At 51.1% G+C, this 16,997-nt stretch overlaps 1 protein-coding gene across 3 annotated transcripts in view; it reads right to left on the reverse strand.

The window, feature by feature from the left end:
- The window catches only part of GLB1L (galactosidase beta 1 like), a 415,681-nt gene that overhangs the window by 224,275 nt on the left and 174,409 nt on the right, over positions 1 to 16,997 (reverse strand). For all 3 annotated transcript variants that reach the window (XM_086954375.1, XM_086954374.1, XM_086954377.1), the window contains exon 3: positions 8,831 to 9,000. In XM_086954375.1, coding sequence (XP_086810501.1) covers positions 8,831 to 9,000 — 170 coding nt within the window. The remainder of the gene's footprint in view (positions 1 to 8,830; positions 9,001 to 16,997) is intronic.

The following is a 16,997-nucleotide window of genomic DNA, read 5'->3' on the forward strand; positions in this document are numbered from 1 at the left end:
TGGTCGTAGGAGGTCATCTGATGGTCCGGGAGTTGCAGCAGGGCGTCTCGCCCTTCGTTGACAAACCTCCCCCATAACCCGGCTCCCCAGTCGCTTCGGGGAATCCGGTGGGAGGTCATGGCTACCTCATAGGCTTTGAACCATTGCTGGATATCGTCGTTCCGGTAATATTCTCTGACGACATCCTTGGGGATGTGGACTTTAGGGTCTGTAGTGGCAGGAGTGTTCGGGCGCTCGGGCACCCCTAGATCTTTATTCTGTTTCCGAAGCTCTATTTCTTTTAGGTTGCGCTCATGTTCGTAGGCTAGCTTTTTCTCTTCTAACTCCCTCTGTCTTTGTTTCTCTTCCCGCTCCTCTCGGAGCCGCAAGTGTTCCAATGTTATTTTTTGTTCCGCCAATTTCAGTTCTCCGTCCAACCGAAGTCGAGCCAGCTCCAATTCATGGAGCCTGCTTTTTTCTCGTTCTCGGATCTCCTCCGGGGAGAGACCCTATCTTCTTTCTTCTGTCGGAGTGGTGTTCGTTTCCGGTGCCTCGAGGCTTTGGTTTTGGGGTACGGCCGTACCCGTCTCTGCCCAAGATTCCAGGGCCTTTTTGAAGTCTTCTTTCGTGCTCAGTCCTGTGGTAGCAATGCCTAGTTCTATGCAAAATTGTTTTAGTTCTCTGTGGTTGTACTCTTCTAGTTTCTCCATCTGGAAGTTTTCTGTGGTTCCGCTCTCTTTTGTTGACATTGTGGTTGAGTCGTGGGGTGAGTTACTCTCTGTACGATTACGCGTTGGTTCGGATCGCGCCGCTGGCCACCAATGTTAGACGGGGACCCGGAGGGTCGGCCGAGGACAGGGGGAGAGGCCTCCAGTGAGGGCCGTCTCCAGCGATCGTACAGGCGAGTAACTCCCCCCCCACAGATGGACACCACACAAGGCTGAGGTCAACACTCTTTATATGTGATTCTTGAAACAAGGTTATCAGCGATACAGTGAGGTCTGGACACGAGGGTCCTCTCAATTCTAGTCTCTGTAGGGGAAAGGGTAGCGGGACAGTCTTGGTACCGGTCCGGTACAGGTGTGGCAGGAGGGAAGCTCACAATCCTCGAGCTTAGGGGTCTGCAAGGTCGGGCCGCGGCAGCGCCGGCAGGCTTGGATGATAGTTCCCGAAGGAGGGCCGCGGCAGCGCCAGCAGGCTTGGATGAAAGTTCTCGAAGGAGGGCCGCGGCAGCGCCAGCAGGCTTGGATGACAGTTCTCGAAGGAGGGCCGCGGCAGCGCCAGCAGGCTTGGACGATAGTTTCTCGAAGGAGGGCCGCGGCAGCGCCAGCAGGCTGGGACGATGGTTTCTCGAAGGAGGGCCGCGGCAGCGCCAGCAGGCTTGGACGATGGTTTCTCGAAGGAGGGCCGCGGCAGCGCCAGCAGGCTTGGACGATGGTTCACGATGTAGAGGGCCGCGGCAGCGCCAGCAGGCTTCGGAGATGTTCACAAGGCAGGGCTGCGGCAGCGCCAGCAGTCCGTCAGGGATGAGTTCTTCAAGGTGTCTCTCGACTCCAGGATACAACTGCCTTCCTGCTCTGCAGCTGCCCCAGTTATAGGTCTGGCCTCCATTGATGTCCGGACCCTCGCGCTTGGAGGTCGGGAGGTCCGGGATGAGGGAGTCCAGACACCCAGCAGGGGGGTGGAGCCAGCGCCCGGGGAGACCGGGGGCGATCGGCACCTGGCGGGGGAGAGCCATCGACACTCCTCTCTCCCATTGACCTGCCAAGTGGTCTCTTCACCTCCTGGGTGGATGGTGGTGCCTCGATGTCGGGGCCTGGCCAGGCCCAGGTTTGGGGTCGAGCTGAGGCCACGTGGCCAAGTGGTGTAGTGTCCAAGATGGCGGCTGGGCCGGGGCAATGGTGCTGACGGGGGCCCGGGACAGCCGATGCTGGGATGTTCGGGAGCAGGCGTCCCGTTGGGGACGGGTTGCGGGTTGCTTCGGTGGGTTGCCGGGGTGGTTCTTCTGGGGACACCGGGAGAGCCGGCGTTCGGGCCTTATTATGCGGGGAGGGAGCGGCCCCTTCACGAGGCCTGTCCAACAGGAGGTGTTATCGATTGTCTCCAAGAAGAAGAAAGAAGGGTTGGCTGTGCTGCTCGGGAAGGAGGAGGAGGTCCTGTCCCAGGAGAGGCGGATGGCTGAGTCTCAGTCAGAGGCCGGCCTCCACCTCTTGAGGCTCCGTGAGGAAGAATATAGGAATCTTGCCAGGGAAGGAGCCTTAGCGCATCATAATGCAACACAGAGTCGTGTGTATGAGCATGGAGACAAAGCAGGCAAGCTTATTGCCTGGCTCGTGCGGGGAGAACGTCGGTCCCGACTAGTGCCTGAATTGGAGAGTCGGTCCTCGGGTAGACTTACGAACCCACAGACTGTGGCTGATGAATTTGCGAAATACATTCAGCGGGAGACAGGTTTACAGAAGTCGATAATGAGGAAATGATTAGAGATATAATTATGCTGAGTTTATCCGAAGAGGACCGTGATTTCCTCGATTCAGCGTTCACAGATGACGAAGTCGCACAGGCTATCCATCAGGTAAAGTCCGGCAAAGCCACTGGTCCGAACGGCATTCCAGTCGAACTATACAAACTCAGTGCTAACAAACTTGCTTCCTATCTGAGGGCTATGTTCACCGACAGTAGAGACAGAGGTGTACTCCCATACGACCAACGGGTGGCCAATATCGTGATTATTCACAAGCCTGGCAAACCTGCGGAATTATGCTCTTCCTACAAACCCATTTCTCTCCTGAATGCCGAACCCAAGATCCTGACCAAATTATTGGCCACTAGTCTGGTGAAAGTGATCTCCTCACTGGTACACCCGGATCAGTCAGGGTTCATGCCGCGGCACAACACCGCGCTAAATCTGCGCAGACTCCATAGCATATTGGGATCAGCCGGTCATCTGCAGGAACAGGCGATCATGGTCTCTCTGGACGCCTCCATGGCTTTCGACAGAGTGGAGTGGCCCTACCTATTTGCGGTGTTGGCAAAGATGGGATTTGGCGTGAACTTCATAGCTTGGGTGCGGCTTCTTTATACATCCCCCCTGGCTAGAGTGGTGGTCAACAACTGCAAGTCAGAGGACTTCGCCCTGGGTAGGGGCACCAGACAGAGGTGTCCATTGTCCCCCCTGCTTTTCACACTAGCTATGGAGCCACTGGCGGCTTGGGTGAGATGGGACCCCTCGATACGGGGCATAAGGTGGACACCTGAGTGGGAAGACAAAATCTCCCTCTACGTGGATGATGTCCTGCTCTACCTCACGAGACCTAAGACCTCTCTCCGATATTATTCTTGAGGTCTCTGGGAGGTACTCGGGACTTATGATTAACTGGGACAAGTCAGTGATATATTCCTTAGCCGGTGGCCCCCCCAGAACTTCCACGGTCCTGTCCCATTAGAGTAGAGGCAGAGGGCTTCAAATATCTAGGGTTATTTGTCACACTTGATCCGAAGCTACGCTTCGATCGTAATCTGGCTGTACCGCTGGCGCGGTGTAAGGTAGACGTGGAACGCTGGTGCGCCCTCCCATTATCCTTGGTCGGTAGGGCCGCTCTTCAAGATGATGGCCTTGCCGAGATTCCTTTACGCCCTACAAAACTCGATGGACCCGGTGCCCCCTTCCTATTTCAAGGGAATAGAGTCATTGCAGAGACACCTCCTGTGGGACGGTGGAGCTCGCATAGCCTTTAACAAACTGACCTTGGCGTGGTACGATAGGGGCATCGGTCTCCCCGATCTGCGCAAATATTATTGGGCCTCACATCTGGCCGCCATCAACCATATTGTGTATGGCGTGCCGGGTGATCCCGGTTACGCCATGGATCGGAACCTTTCCCCCGGTCGGGAGATCGGAAGGGCACTGTATGCGAGGATGGTCAAGTATCCATTGATTGGCCCGACTGCTCATGCGGTGAGGGTTTGGCATGTGGCCACTAGGAGTCTCGGATGAGCTGGGAGGCTCATGCTTTCCAGCCCTTTGTTTAATTCGGAGAAGCTGGGGAGCTTGTGGAAGTTGAAGGGGTTCGATAAATGGGACCTTCTTGGCATCTCCCAGATTAAAGACGTCTGGGGGAAAGACTCTATTTTGCCGTTCGAGACCTTGGTGGCCCGGTATAGTCTGCATCAACACGAGTACTTCCGGTCCCTGCTGGTGAGACATGCCTTTGTCAGGCATGTCCCGAAGGGTGCTGAACTCCCTGAGGCTTCCTCCCTTGAGGACCGGGTTCTAGACGGCCACCTGCCTGAGAAGACCACATCCCTCATCTACCGGAAGCTGATTAATAATATCGGGGACCCACTTGTGAAGCTTAGGGCGCAGTGGACTGCAGACGGGTTGGAACTTTATGATGAGGACTGGACTGAGGCTGTGTCATCTTCCAAAGTCGTGGCGATATAAATGAGATTACGCCTGGTTCAGCTGAAAATCCTGCATAGGACTTATGTGACGGGCCCACGCTTGGTGCGAATGGGACGGGCTGAGAGTGGAGAGTGCAGGAGAGAGTGCGGCGAGGAGGGTACCCTGATTCACATCATTTGGAACTGCTCTTATGCGCAATTATACTGGAGGGCTGTACACGAGGAAATGAGGGCGGTACTGGGACAGGAGGTGGGCCTCGAGGCACGGAGATGTTTGCTGAATGTGTGGGAGCCGACGGACCTCAATGAATATCAGAAGCAGTGGGTTACGCTGGTGTGTATGGTAGCCAAGCGCAACATTGCGCAGTTGTGGGGGGCGCGTCAGCCGCCCCAGATTGGGAAGTGGGCGGACGATCTTGACTGGTGCATGTTTAGAGAGCGCGCGGTGTACCTGGCTAGGGGCTGCCCGCGTAAATGGGGGAAGATATGGGGTGCGTGGAATGCTCATCGCGGGGATATCTGCGAGGCACCTACACCGAGTCTGGATTTGGACGCTCCGGGATCCCCTTGATCCCTAACAGTTATTGTAATGTTAATACTCCTGTACCAAATGGACCTAACATATGTAACTATTGCTGGCTTCCACCTGAGTGTTATCTCTGTTTGTTGTTTGGTTAACTAATAAAAAGAGTTTTTTTTTTAAAAAAACGGGAAACAGGGAGTCTTAATCATACATTAGCGGTGCAACGAGCATTAGTGTGAACGTAGAGTACGCAGGCTCCAATCGCGAGACTTCAGAGAGCCCAAAGTGAGCACCTGTCAGCCGGGCAGGGGCTCCAGGGACCCAGCTGGGGGGACTGGAGGCATTTGCCTCTACCGGCCCAGGACTCGGCTTACTGTGCGAACAGAACCAAGCACAACCCCTTCAGCGCTTACTCTCAAGGGGGCTAGCGCGGGTCGACAGGCTCCGCACTCAACACCACCCAATGATATCACTGCCCAGCCCAGTGCTTCTACAATACATGTAGCCGAAGTGTCTCAAGATGAGGGTGGTTCAATTTCACACGTCGCCTCCAGACTGCTCTCCAGACACAGCCTTTGTGTAAAGTGATGCTTGTCAAAGCACGGGCCAATAGGGCTGGTTCTGCCTTATGTGGTCAATCCAGGACATGGGCACTGGTCCTCTCTCCGCCACCAGAGGCCACGCGCGGTGCGCTCCCTCCAATCGTGGGACCTAGCTTTGACGGGCCTAGGCCTCTGCCTTGGATTAGAGTAACTCCAGGGCAGCAGTAGAAGTCAGGATGCCAGTTGTGCATGCAGTCGGGCACTCCGGGCAGGGGAACACACTCGTGTACCTAGCACGAGTGGTGCCATCGCTCACAGAGGAAGACGCCATGCACCTCCCTCAGGGCCCCCTATTCCCACTTTGATTCCTGCTCTGAACGTAGGCTGCCACGGATGCAGGCCTAGGATGTAGGATATGTCGCCCCAACCCTATCTGCCGAACCACTGAGCTGCTAGTGCGTGCCAGTGGATAGAACAGGATTACAACGCCTGCTGCAGGCACGAGGACTTGTGACTTTCAGACCAAATGCAATCAGTGGGATAAGAGATACTGAAGGGAGCGGCACACTTGAAACCGTGGGGGTCATGGTGAAGTAGTCTGCATCTGTGCCTAATTCATGCCTCTGCCCACAGGGCACTGAAGGCTATAGTTACTAGGGTCACAGGTGAGGGAGTAATGGAAAGAGAGTGGTCTTCTGCTTACTGGAGAGCATAACCAGGGGTAAAAATCTGCATTTGCTAAACCAATTAAATGGTGTAGTATTTACCCTTGCTCTGTGATTGAAGTACTTCATTTTGCATAAAGGAGAAGCACTGGGCTGGACATTGGAGTTCTTGTGTCTACTGGTTGGTTGTTGAGTTCTTAGGTCGTGACACTGAGAAGCCTGTGACTGCTCGCTACCTTGAGAGACAAGTGCAGAAAGGGTTGTATGTGGCCCAGTTTGCAGAGCCACATCGGAGTGGACCCCCGAACACCAGTGGCACATGCCCTCAACAACCAGGGTTGGACTCGCGGTGATCACACAGGGAGAGACGCCACCAGACTCCACCCCGCATGATGATAGGGTCCTAGATGGGAATCTTCCGGAAAAAGCCATATCGTTAATATATAGAAAACTCGTTAATAACATGACAGACCCTCTAGTTCGACTAAGGGCCAAATGGGATTACAATGTCGCCAGCCTGAAGGATGATGAATGGCTTGAAGCCCTGGCCTCTCCTAAAGAAATTGCTAAATCTTCCAGGCTACGTCTCGTGCAGCTGAAAATACTCCATCGAATATACCTAGCGGGGCCCATGTTAGTGAAGATGGGTTATAGTGAGGTCGCAGGGTGCGTGAGGGAATGTGGACTGGAGGGTACTTTTATACATACACTCTCGGAATGTACAATAATTCAGAGACACCGGTCGTCCTTGAAGAAATGCATGGAAAGCGTAATGGGCTGCCCAATCCACTGCAACATTAAACTATGTCTCCTAAATATTTGGGGCCCCACTGATCTACGCACCAAAGACAGGACATGCGTGACACTGGGGATGGCAATTGCCAAGAGAAATGTCGCTAGACGGTGGAGGGCGAAGGAACCACCAATGCTGGTTGACTGGCCAAAGACATGGATTGGTGTATGATAACAGAGAAAGCTGTATATGAATCCAGGGGATGCCCCACTAAATGGACACAGATTTGGGGAAAATGGAATGATTACAGGGGAGGGATATGTGATCCCCCCGACCATGGGCGGGTGTTGTTATGGGAATGCCTGACATTGGCAGCCCCAATGTAAATGGTTTGAAATGATTATGGGACTTCGGATGTATAGCGAAGCCCCTGCTAGTATACATTCAGACATATGTACACTCAAAATTGATCACTGTGTAGGCTCCTCGTCTCAAATAAAAGGTTCTATAAAAATAAACACCCAGGATTGGGCCCCAGTAGCCCCTGTCTCCCCTGTGTTCGAACCTGCTCCACCATCATAGCTTCATATGCAATCCAGAGAGGTGAGGCGCTATCCCGTCACCATTCCTTCAGCATCCCTACTCCACCATCAGACATCAGTACAGAGAAGATGTCCATCCTTCCCCCACTCCGTCATCAGATCTCCATATCCAACTCATGAGTCTGAAAACCACACCTTCCCCCACTCCCCGCCACAGCGGCTTCACCATCACACTCCATATCAAGTCTAGAGGAGGCGCACGTTCAGAGGGTACACAGGCTGCACCAGTGTACAAGGGGTGGGCTAGAGGGAAAGGGTGCATGCTGTGTGTGTGTGTCTGACTTGTGTCAATCATTCTGGTGTGTGTCTAAAGCCACGCATGCAGGAGTGAGCGAAGGTATTTATTTCTTGTCTGCTCTTTGAGTGCTGATGTGAACTGCTGTAACATCTGTCTGTGGATGGCATGAGCACCTCTACTATCTTAGTACTGGTGTTACTTGTCTTTGCACTTGCTCAGTTTCTGTAACTTCTCCTCTCCCCACTTTACACCCTGGTAAACTACAATCCTAGGCAGTAACTTCTGCCCCTACTGCCCTCAGCACTTAAGACTCTTGTGTTTCAACATTCTGTCCTTTCCGCCCTACACATGCTACTAAAGTCTTCTACCCTCTCCTGTGCTCCAAGCTCCACAGCTTTACTACAACCTTTAGCAGTAGCTTTTATCCCCGCCTACCCTCTCCACTCTAAACCCTTGCCATCACAATCTTAAAATATAACTTCTACCCCTACCTGTCCTCTTCACTGTACACCCTCACTAGAATACTAAGCAGTAGGTTCTGCTCTCTATTACCTTCTCCATTCTTCACTCTTACTACTACAGTACAAAGTACTACCTTCCACCCCTCTTACCCTGTGAACTCCCTTGTTACTAGTCTTCAACAGTAACTTCTACCCCCTCCTGCCTTCTTTACTTTGCACAATTCTTACCACAATCATAAACAATGACTTCTAACCAATCCTGTCCTCTCCACTCTTACTGCTCTTATTAATACAATCCCATGCAGTAACTTTGAATGAATGAATGACTACGCACTTATATAGCGCATGGCTACAGGGAGACATCCCAGGCATCCCTTCTACCCCTCTTACCCTGTGAACTCCCTTGCTACTGGTCTTTACAGTAACTTCTACCCCCTCCTGCCTTCTCCTCTTTAACACCATTCTTACCACAACCATAAGCAGTAATTTCTACACAATCCTGTCATGTCCACTCTTACTACCCTAATTACTACAATCCCACGCAGTAATATGTACCTCTTTTTGCCAGCTCCAGTTGAACCCTTGTTACTACAATCCTAATGTGTAACTTCTACCCCCTGTACCCTCTCCTCCCTTCTTACTCCCCAAGCAGCAGCTTTCGCCGCCTCAGAGATGCCACTTACATCTGGATGGCGTTGAGCCCGGCCATGTACATCTTCAGGAGACGGTCCTTCCAGTACTCTGGCGGGATGCGGAAGTAGTGGATGCTTCCGGAGACGTACTGGAACTTGAGCCCATCCTTCAGGAAGCAGTCATTCTCGTAGTCAATGTTGAATGTGGGGCCGGAGGAGGCCTAAGACAGAAACCATAGGGAGGTTAAAATCTCAAGATCCCTTTCAGTGCTGGTGCGGGCCCTCCCATACACTGGTTGAGCAGAGCCCTCCCTTACTCTGCTGCTCTGGTGTCCTTCTTTACAGTTCTGGTGCTGGCCCTTCCCAAGAGAGCTGGTCCGGGGCCCTTCCCTAAAGAGCTGGTGCGGGGCCCTCCCCTAGAGAGCTGGTGCGGGCCCTCCCCTAGAGAGCTGGTGCGGGGCCCTCCCCTTGAGAGCTGGTGCGGGCCCTCCCCTAGAGAGCTGGTGCGGGGCCCTCCCCTAGAGAGCTGGTGCGGGCCCTCCCCTAGAGAGCTGGTGCGGGGCCCTCCCCTAGAGAGCTGGTGCGGGCCCTCCCCTTGAGAGCTGGTGCGGGCCCTCCCCTTGAGAGCTGGTGCGGGCCCTACCCTAGAGAGCTGGTGCGGGGCCCTCCCCTAGAGAGCTGGTGCGGACCCTCCCCTAGAGAGCTGGTGCGGGGCCCTCCCCCAGAGAGCTGGTGCGGGCCCTACCCTAGAGAGCTGGTGCGGGGCCCTCCCCTAGAGAGCTGGTGCGGACCCTCCCCTAGAGAGCTGGTGCGGGGCCCTCCCCCAGAGAGCTGGTGCGGGCCCTACCCTAGAGAGCTGGTGCGGGGCCCTCCCCTAGAGAGCTGGTGCGGACCCTCCCCTAGAGAGCTGGTGCGGGGCCCTCCCCCAGAGAGCTGGTGCTGTGCACTCCCCTAGAGAGCTGGTGCGGACCCTCCCCTAGAGAGCTGGTGCGGGCCCTCCCCTTGAGAGCTGGTGCGGGCCCTCCCCTAGAGAGCTGGTGCGGGCCCTCCCCTAGAGAGCTGGTGCGGGGCCCTCCCCTAGAGAGCTGGTGCGGGCCCTCCCCTAGAGAGCTGGTGCGGGCCCTCCCCTAGAGAGCTGGTGCGGGGCCCTCCCCTAGAGAGCTGGTGCGGGCCCTCCCCTTGAGAGCTGGTGCGGGCCCTCCCCTTGAGAGCTGGTGCGGGCCCTACCCTAGAGAGCTGGTGCGGGGCCCTCCCCTAGAGAGCTGGTGCGGACCCTCCCCTATAGAGCTGGTGCGGGGCCCTCCCCCAGAGAGCTGGTGCGGGCCCTTCCCTAGAGAGCTGGTGCGGGGCCCTCCCCTAGAGAGCTGGTGCGGGGCCCTCCCCTAGAGAGCTGGTGCGGGCCCTCCCCCAGAGAGCTGGTGCGGGCCCTTCCCTAGAGAGCTGGTCCGTGGCCCAGGAGTTCGCTCATGTTACAGCCCTGTGGGGCCCCCACCCCTTTAGAAGGGTGTTCCATCTGTCTGCATGATTGTACTCTAATTATTCTGCATTTTCTGTATGATGGAGAGCTGACACTCTGTAGTGTCTTGAATGTTTTTGTTTAGCAGGACCCTTCTGGTCCCAGAGTGACTCTGTACAGATGAAGTAAGTGGTGGGTGTGGCTGGGTGTGTTTAAATAAAGTTGATGACGCAATGTGATTGGAGTTAAAAGTTGCACTCTGAAGAAGAAAGGCCATGCAGTACAGAGATGTGTGAGGCATATTCTTGTGCATGCTACCAGGCTGGGAGGACGCAGGGGATCTGCACCCGAAGGTCCGAGAGGGCTCTCCCAGAAGGTTTGTTGAAGATTCAGTAAACTGCTCGTGCGTGCTACATGTGCTTTCGTCGAGGTGTTAATCGACGGCTGGTGTATGTGAAGTTCAAGGTATATATAAAATGTATATGTATTTATTTTTATTTCTAACACAACCCCTCTGCACTCTTTATGAGGTCAGAGATCGAGATACAGTACAAGTTACTCAATAAGCATACAATAAGTTGCACAAATACAATTCTGCCCCAGGGGCCTCACGAACCATATACTAAGTTAGTGGTATAAGAACCACTTCAGGAATAGTGAATAGGCCTAGGGCCTAAGAAAATGCTGGGGCTACACAGAACAACCAAAGGTTAGGAAGTAGGAGGCCCACGGGAGACGCGTGCAGTATCTAAACACACACGCGAGTTACCATAGAGTTATAATGGGAACCTAAAAGTTACAAAGTAGTCGATTCAGGACACTTCCGGATGGACTAAGGTAGAACCCTTTTAAACTAGGACACTTGGATAGTTAACACCCAAGGGAGCACCGGAGTACTCGAGTCACCTCACCCAGGGAAGCCGGGTGAATAGGTGCCTTTTCGTGTCGAGTTTCGTCGCTGTTTCCTACGGAGAGCTGCAAGAAAGTGCTGCAGGCGACCAGGAGAAAAGTGTCCGGGTGGATCCAAGGGTGGATTGGAGTAGTGAAGAACCTGAAAGCAGAAGGGACAGAGTCTGGGTCACGAGCCAGTGACCAGGAAGGAACCAGGAAGGAACCAGGCGATGTTGAGATGCAATCAGGTGAAGAGGCGAAGCTTGTCTCTGCAGCCACGAGAAACAGGAGGCGTCGACGATGAGTAGGAGCTGGATTCGAGCTGTCCCACGAAGGATCATGTTGAGTGCAGCGTCGGTATCCTGATTGGACCCAACAAACATTGGCAAACGCAATCCACGCAGGATGGGAAGATTGGCTTCAGGTCAGACCAGCAAGGTCTGGGGAGCTTCTCCTTCGCAGGGAAGCTGGAGCCAGCCCGGAGCAACCAGGCAAGTGGTGTAGTTTCAGAAGGAAGTCTTCGGAGGACTAACTAGCCAACGGGCTAGCAACCGGGAAGACGCGTTGAGCGGAAATGCAGGCGCAGGTCTCACGCGGCACTCGTGGAGTATGGAGGGCTGAGCTTTGGTGCAAATGATGCTCGGGTCTAGGGCTTTTCAAACCTCAATGCACAACTTCGAGGATACCTCAGAAGCTGCACGGTTAGCAAAGAGCAGGTAGTCCATGGTGTCCGGTCCCACGTCTCTCGTGTCCGCCACGGGTCTCAGCTTTGCTGTGGATGTGGATCGGAGTTGGAGAAGACTGGAAGTCCAGGTCCTGAGTCGCTGAGTCTTCGGGTTCCGGCGGGAGCGTCGACAAAGCAAACCGGCAAATTACTGGTGGTGCTTTTTGCAGAGGGTGGTCACTCCTTGACCACAAGGGAGATGTCTTCAGTCTTCTAGTCAGAATAGAACGTCGAAGGTCCTAGAGTTTTGTTTCAGAGTTTCAGTCCAGGATAATCTAATGTCTCTAGACACAGCTCCTTTCTTTATACTAATCTAAGGGGCTGGATTACCTGCCAGGTCCCTCCTATGGGTGGAACCTGGGAAGGGGGTGGTTACACCCCTTTCCCTTTGTCCAGTTTCACGCCAGAGCTGGGGCTGGAGTGCACCAGCAACTGGTTTGAACCGGGCTATGCATGGAGCACCTTGTGTGCCCCAGGCAGTGTCTGAAAAAGCATCTTTCCATTGAACCCACCCTTCCCCAATTCACTACAGGCAGTCTGGGGTGGTGCTAGCACCTCCCTCGACAGGAAACTTATTGTCCAGGCCTCCCTTGCAGGAGTTTCATCCAGCTGCAGGAGGTCAGACTCGTGTCTGTGGCACCAGCATCCATTGTGTGATGCTGAGGCTCTGTTTAACTTTAACCGGGTAAAGCAGTAACTACATGTCTTCTCCCTCTAGAAGGGTGGAATGCTACCCCCGTTGCCAGAACTGGCGGGCGTATGACACCTTACACAACATGTTTTGATAAAGCCAAACCAAAGTTAGCATTAACCGTGAGGATTATAATGCACTTACGAGTATATGGTCTGGCTATATCATAGAACAGCTATAAGGAGATGGCTCCGAAAGCTGCAGACAGGCTCAGCTCATGCTAGAGCCCCCACTCACATAAAACCACGCACTCTGCCTTCAGGATTGTCAAGGCCTGCCATAGGAGTGACTTATAGGTATATATGTGTCTATATATAAGGTTAGATATAGGTATACTATATCTAAGTAAGGGGTTATTACACCACCTTACCAAAGCTGAGTGATCAACCTGTGGTGTCAGTTTGGATGGCCAGCAAGGGGTGGCATAATACATGCTGCAGCCCCTGGTAGGCCTTGGATGCACCTATGCCCTGGGTACCTAGGGTACACTATACAGAGGCTCACAAGGGTGACCCAATTCCCAATTAAACAATGGTCCGAGACCTGTATATTTCTAGACGAACAATGAATCAAAACTTATTCAGTTAAAGGGCATATGTTATTTAAACAGCCCTCCTCAATTAATGATGAACATAAAAGAATGGCAACAGCAACAAACTCCAAATATATATGCAATATTTTTAATCTATTGTCATATTCAAGATTTGAAAACCAATTCACAGTTTATACACATTGCCCCGTATTAGAGCGTGCAGTATAGCAAAGGGTGTCAAAAGAACGTGAAGGTGATAAGGTGAAAAGAAAATAAATCACACAAGATTATAAATAAGATAATTTCAATAATTTCAAAAACAACCAGCCAGTGAATGCCGGAACAGTACAACCTGGCCACTTCAATTAGTCCAAATAAACTCCCTAGTATTATTCTGAGACATAGGATGTGATAAATGTCTGCACTATATCACAGAGAGAGATATAGTTAGTGGTCCAGGTTTTTGATAAGTGTCGACGTTTCGACTCGTCTTGCGGCCTTACGGTTGATTATGCCTGGGCCATGCGAGTCTTCTTCAGGACATATTAGACGGGGCAACACAGGGATCTCTTTGGTGACCCCTTCTCGGGGTGTAGTGGTCGTAATTCCCACTCCAACTGGGATCAGTCCATATGAATCCAAAAAATCCTATTATACACACTGCTCAATTGACCAGGTTTCTCTTCAATAATTTTGGGTTTCCTATCCTAGATAGATGTATATTTTCCATTCGATGTCTTGACAACAGGAGGCTTGTGTCAAAATCCAATCTTGAATATTGTACTATTTCACTATACGGTTTTAATTGGGCAATTCCTCACGCTGTAAAACCTGGATTGGTAAATTCTGTTAACTATATCCAAACCCAAAGATGGTCGAATGCCGGTATTTTAATAAACTCTCAGGCAGCGTTAAGAAAGCGGAGTTCCATGTTATGACACGCGTCTTCGTGTTTCCCCTGTGAGCAGTTGCCTCAGGTTTTTCGAAGGGAAGTGGAAGACAAATTGAAAACTCCAACTTTCAAGGTATCAACTCTCATTTAGCGGAGAAAACCTGGGCAGCCCACCTCTCATCACTTCAACTTAAAAGAGGAAAGCCCCTCTACGGGACAGTTGGGGCCTTGTCAGTCCACCAGTGCAACACAAACAAGCCTCCTTCAATCCAGGATGTTTCAGATCGAGAACCGGATAGCCAAAGGCAAGCCGGAGGGCGCACCGGCCCCCAACTGGATCCCCCCAATGTTATTCAAAACTGACCCAGACTATTGGGCTGCCATGCTATTACTAATGTTTGAACAAATGGGAGGCGGGGCATCATACCAGACTCCTTGAAAGGCTCCATGACATCCCCAATTTAAAGAAGGGAGATAAGAACAAAGCAAACAGCTACCGGCTCATAACCTTAATTGGCATTGAGGCGGAATATTATGCTGGACTCCTTCTGGACGACCTGACAGCTTGGCCAAATGAAAAATCACGTATTCCCATCAATCAGACAGGCTTCTGTAAAGGTACGGGAACCATCACAAACCTAGTTGCCCTGACGCTACTGATCAATGGCATTAAAGCAGCAAAACCCCCCCTCTTTCTTTGTTTAATCAATTTCTCCGCAGCTTTTCACAGCATTGACAGGAACAAACTATGGGCCAAACTAGAGAAGATGAAAATCCCATACCAACATGTGGGTCCAAGTTAAGTTAGGAACCGGCGAGTTCCTGTCTAGGAAATTACCAACAACAAGGGGACTGAAACAGGGGTGTGTGCTAGCTCTGACACTTTTTTATCTGTTCATGGCAGACCTTTCATCAAAATTAAACATCAGCAACTCACACCCTCCTAGATTGGGGGTTGTCCCTCTCCAATCTACTGTACGCTTACGATGTTGTACTGATCAGCCAAACTCCAATTAGTCTTCAGCACCTGCTAGACACAACCAGTCATGCAGCATCTAACGGCCTAACGATGTACCTAGACAAGTCGAAGGTCATGCGCCTTAACCAGAAAAAGATCACATCTAGTTATCACAGGTATCTGGCAGGAGCACCCATGAAAGTCGTGGACGAATACAAGTATCTAGGGGTGACAAATCGACAACAAGGGCACTTTCAAATTACAAAAAGAAGCCATAAAGCGGAGAGGTAACTCAAGAGTGGTAGCTTTAAAATCTCTCACACTTAAAACTGCAGTCTCAAGCTTCAGTATACTACTACAGGTCTTACAAGCAAAGCTAATCCCAGCCGTCACCTAGGGGAGCGAGTGCCTTAGGGGAAGAGACGCGGATATTTTGGACCATATCATGTCAAGATCAGCAAGAATTTTTTTAAATTTTGTTTTATTTAAAGAGTTTTATATAGCGCGAACGTGACCTTTGGGTATCAGAGCGCTTCACAGTTACATGAGGTAGGTTAGATATACAGCTTGTATAGCAGTATTAGCATACATATATATACAGTGACATGAGGTAGGTTTGAGATACAGCTTGAATATCAGTATTAACAAATATATATATATATATATATATATACATATATATATCCACTCATGAAAAAAAATATAATCCAGCACTCCGCTTGTTAGAAGTTAGATTTATTCAGCACACTGTGAAAGCCTACGCGTTTCGAACCTGATGGTTCCTTCTCACGGCAGTCTAGCACCAACTTGCAAAGCGCTCCCTCTGCGGCAGGACGGTTCGTGATATATATATATATATATATATATATATATATATATATATATATATATATATATATATATTCCTGTACATGTCTATCTTCATGGTTACAATAATTATATATATTTTTTTAACTGAGTAGTGTAGAAGGTGTAAGAGTATTCCTATACAAATAGTTCCGGTGTGTCTTTTTCCGTGCATTCTACATCACCACGAGTCTCGAGTAGTACAGTAGCGTAAAAGATTATTCACAGCATAACTGGTGACTTTATCTTTACATACATTGTTGTTCTGTTTTGGAAACACCTATATCACAGTGCTAGTGATGAACAGTCTAGCCTACAAAAGGAACTTGCTCATTAGGAAGATCTTCGCTTCCCTCTTGAATGTTCCTAATGTTTGGAGTGAGTGAGTTCCAGATTCTGGGGGCTGCTCCGGAGAAAGCTCTGTCATACGTTTTCTTCTTCCTGAAGATGGGTGGTTTCAGCAGCAGCTCCCTGGCACTCTTGGCTGGTCTGCTTCCCCCTGATCGCTCAATTTTCTGGGCTACGTACCCTGGTGTTTTGTAGTGGAGCGCTTTGTGGGTAATTCATGCCAGTTTAAGTTGAATTCTGGCTTCGTATAGTAACCAGTTTAACGAGTGGGAAGATATGGTTGAATTTCCTAGATACGGTGATGAGTCTTACGGCCGCATTGAGACATGCTTTTAGTGGTGCTGTGGAAATGTTTTATAGAGCTGCTAAAGTTGTGCATCCATATTCAATCCTTGAGAGAACTAAGGACTGGACTACCAATTTGAGGTATGCCGTAGAAATGAATGGTTTCACTTTTCTAATATAGTTCAAGTGAAATTGGGCACTTTTTGCCATTGATTTGATGTGTGCTTTCATGTTATGTTATGTTATTTTATTTGCACTTGTATAGCCCTTGGGTGTCCTGGCGCTAAGTACTGGTCTTCCTGGAAAGCTGAAAGAATGCTACTGCGAAAAGAGCCATGTTTTCAGGCTCTTCCGGAACGGGAGAAGATTTGGGGCAGTTTTGAGGGAAAAGGGAAGCTTGTTGCAAGCTCTCGAGGCACAGTGAGTAAAACTCCTGCCTCCCCAGTTTACTCTTTTTGGCATGGAGACTTGCATTTGTTTAGCACTGGTAGATCGTAACATTCTCCCAGGAATGTACCAGTGAAACTTTTGCCTAAGGAACTCGGGCCGATTACGTTAATAGCTTTAAAAACTATACAGAGAGCCTTAAAGCGAG

This window comes from Lissotriton vulgaris, chromosome 2_1 (assembly GCF_964263255.1).
Source record: "Lissotriton vulgaris chromosome 2_1, aLisVul1.2, whole genome shotgun sequence".
NCBI lineage: Eukaryota > Metazoa > Chordata > Amphibia > Caudata > Salamandridae > Lissotriton > Lissotriton vulgaris.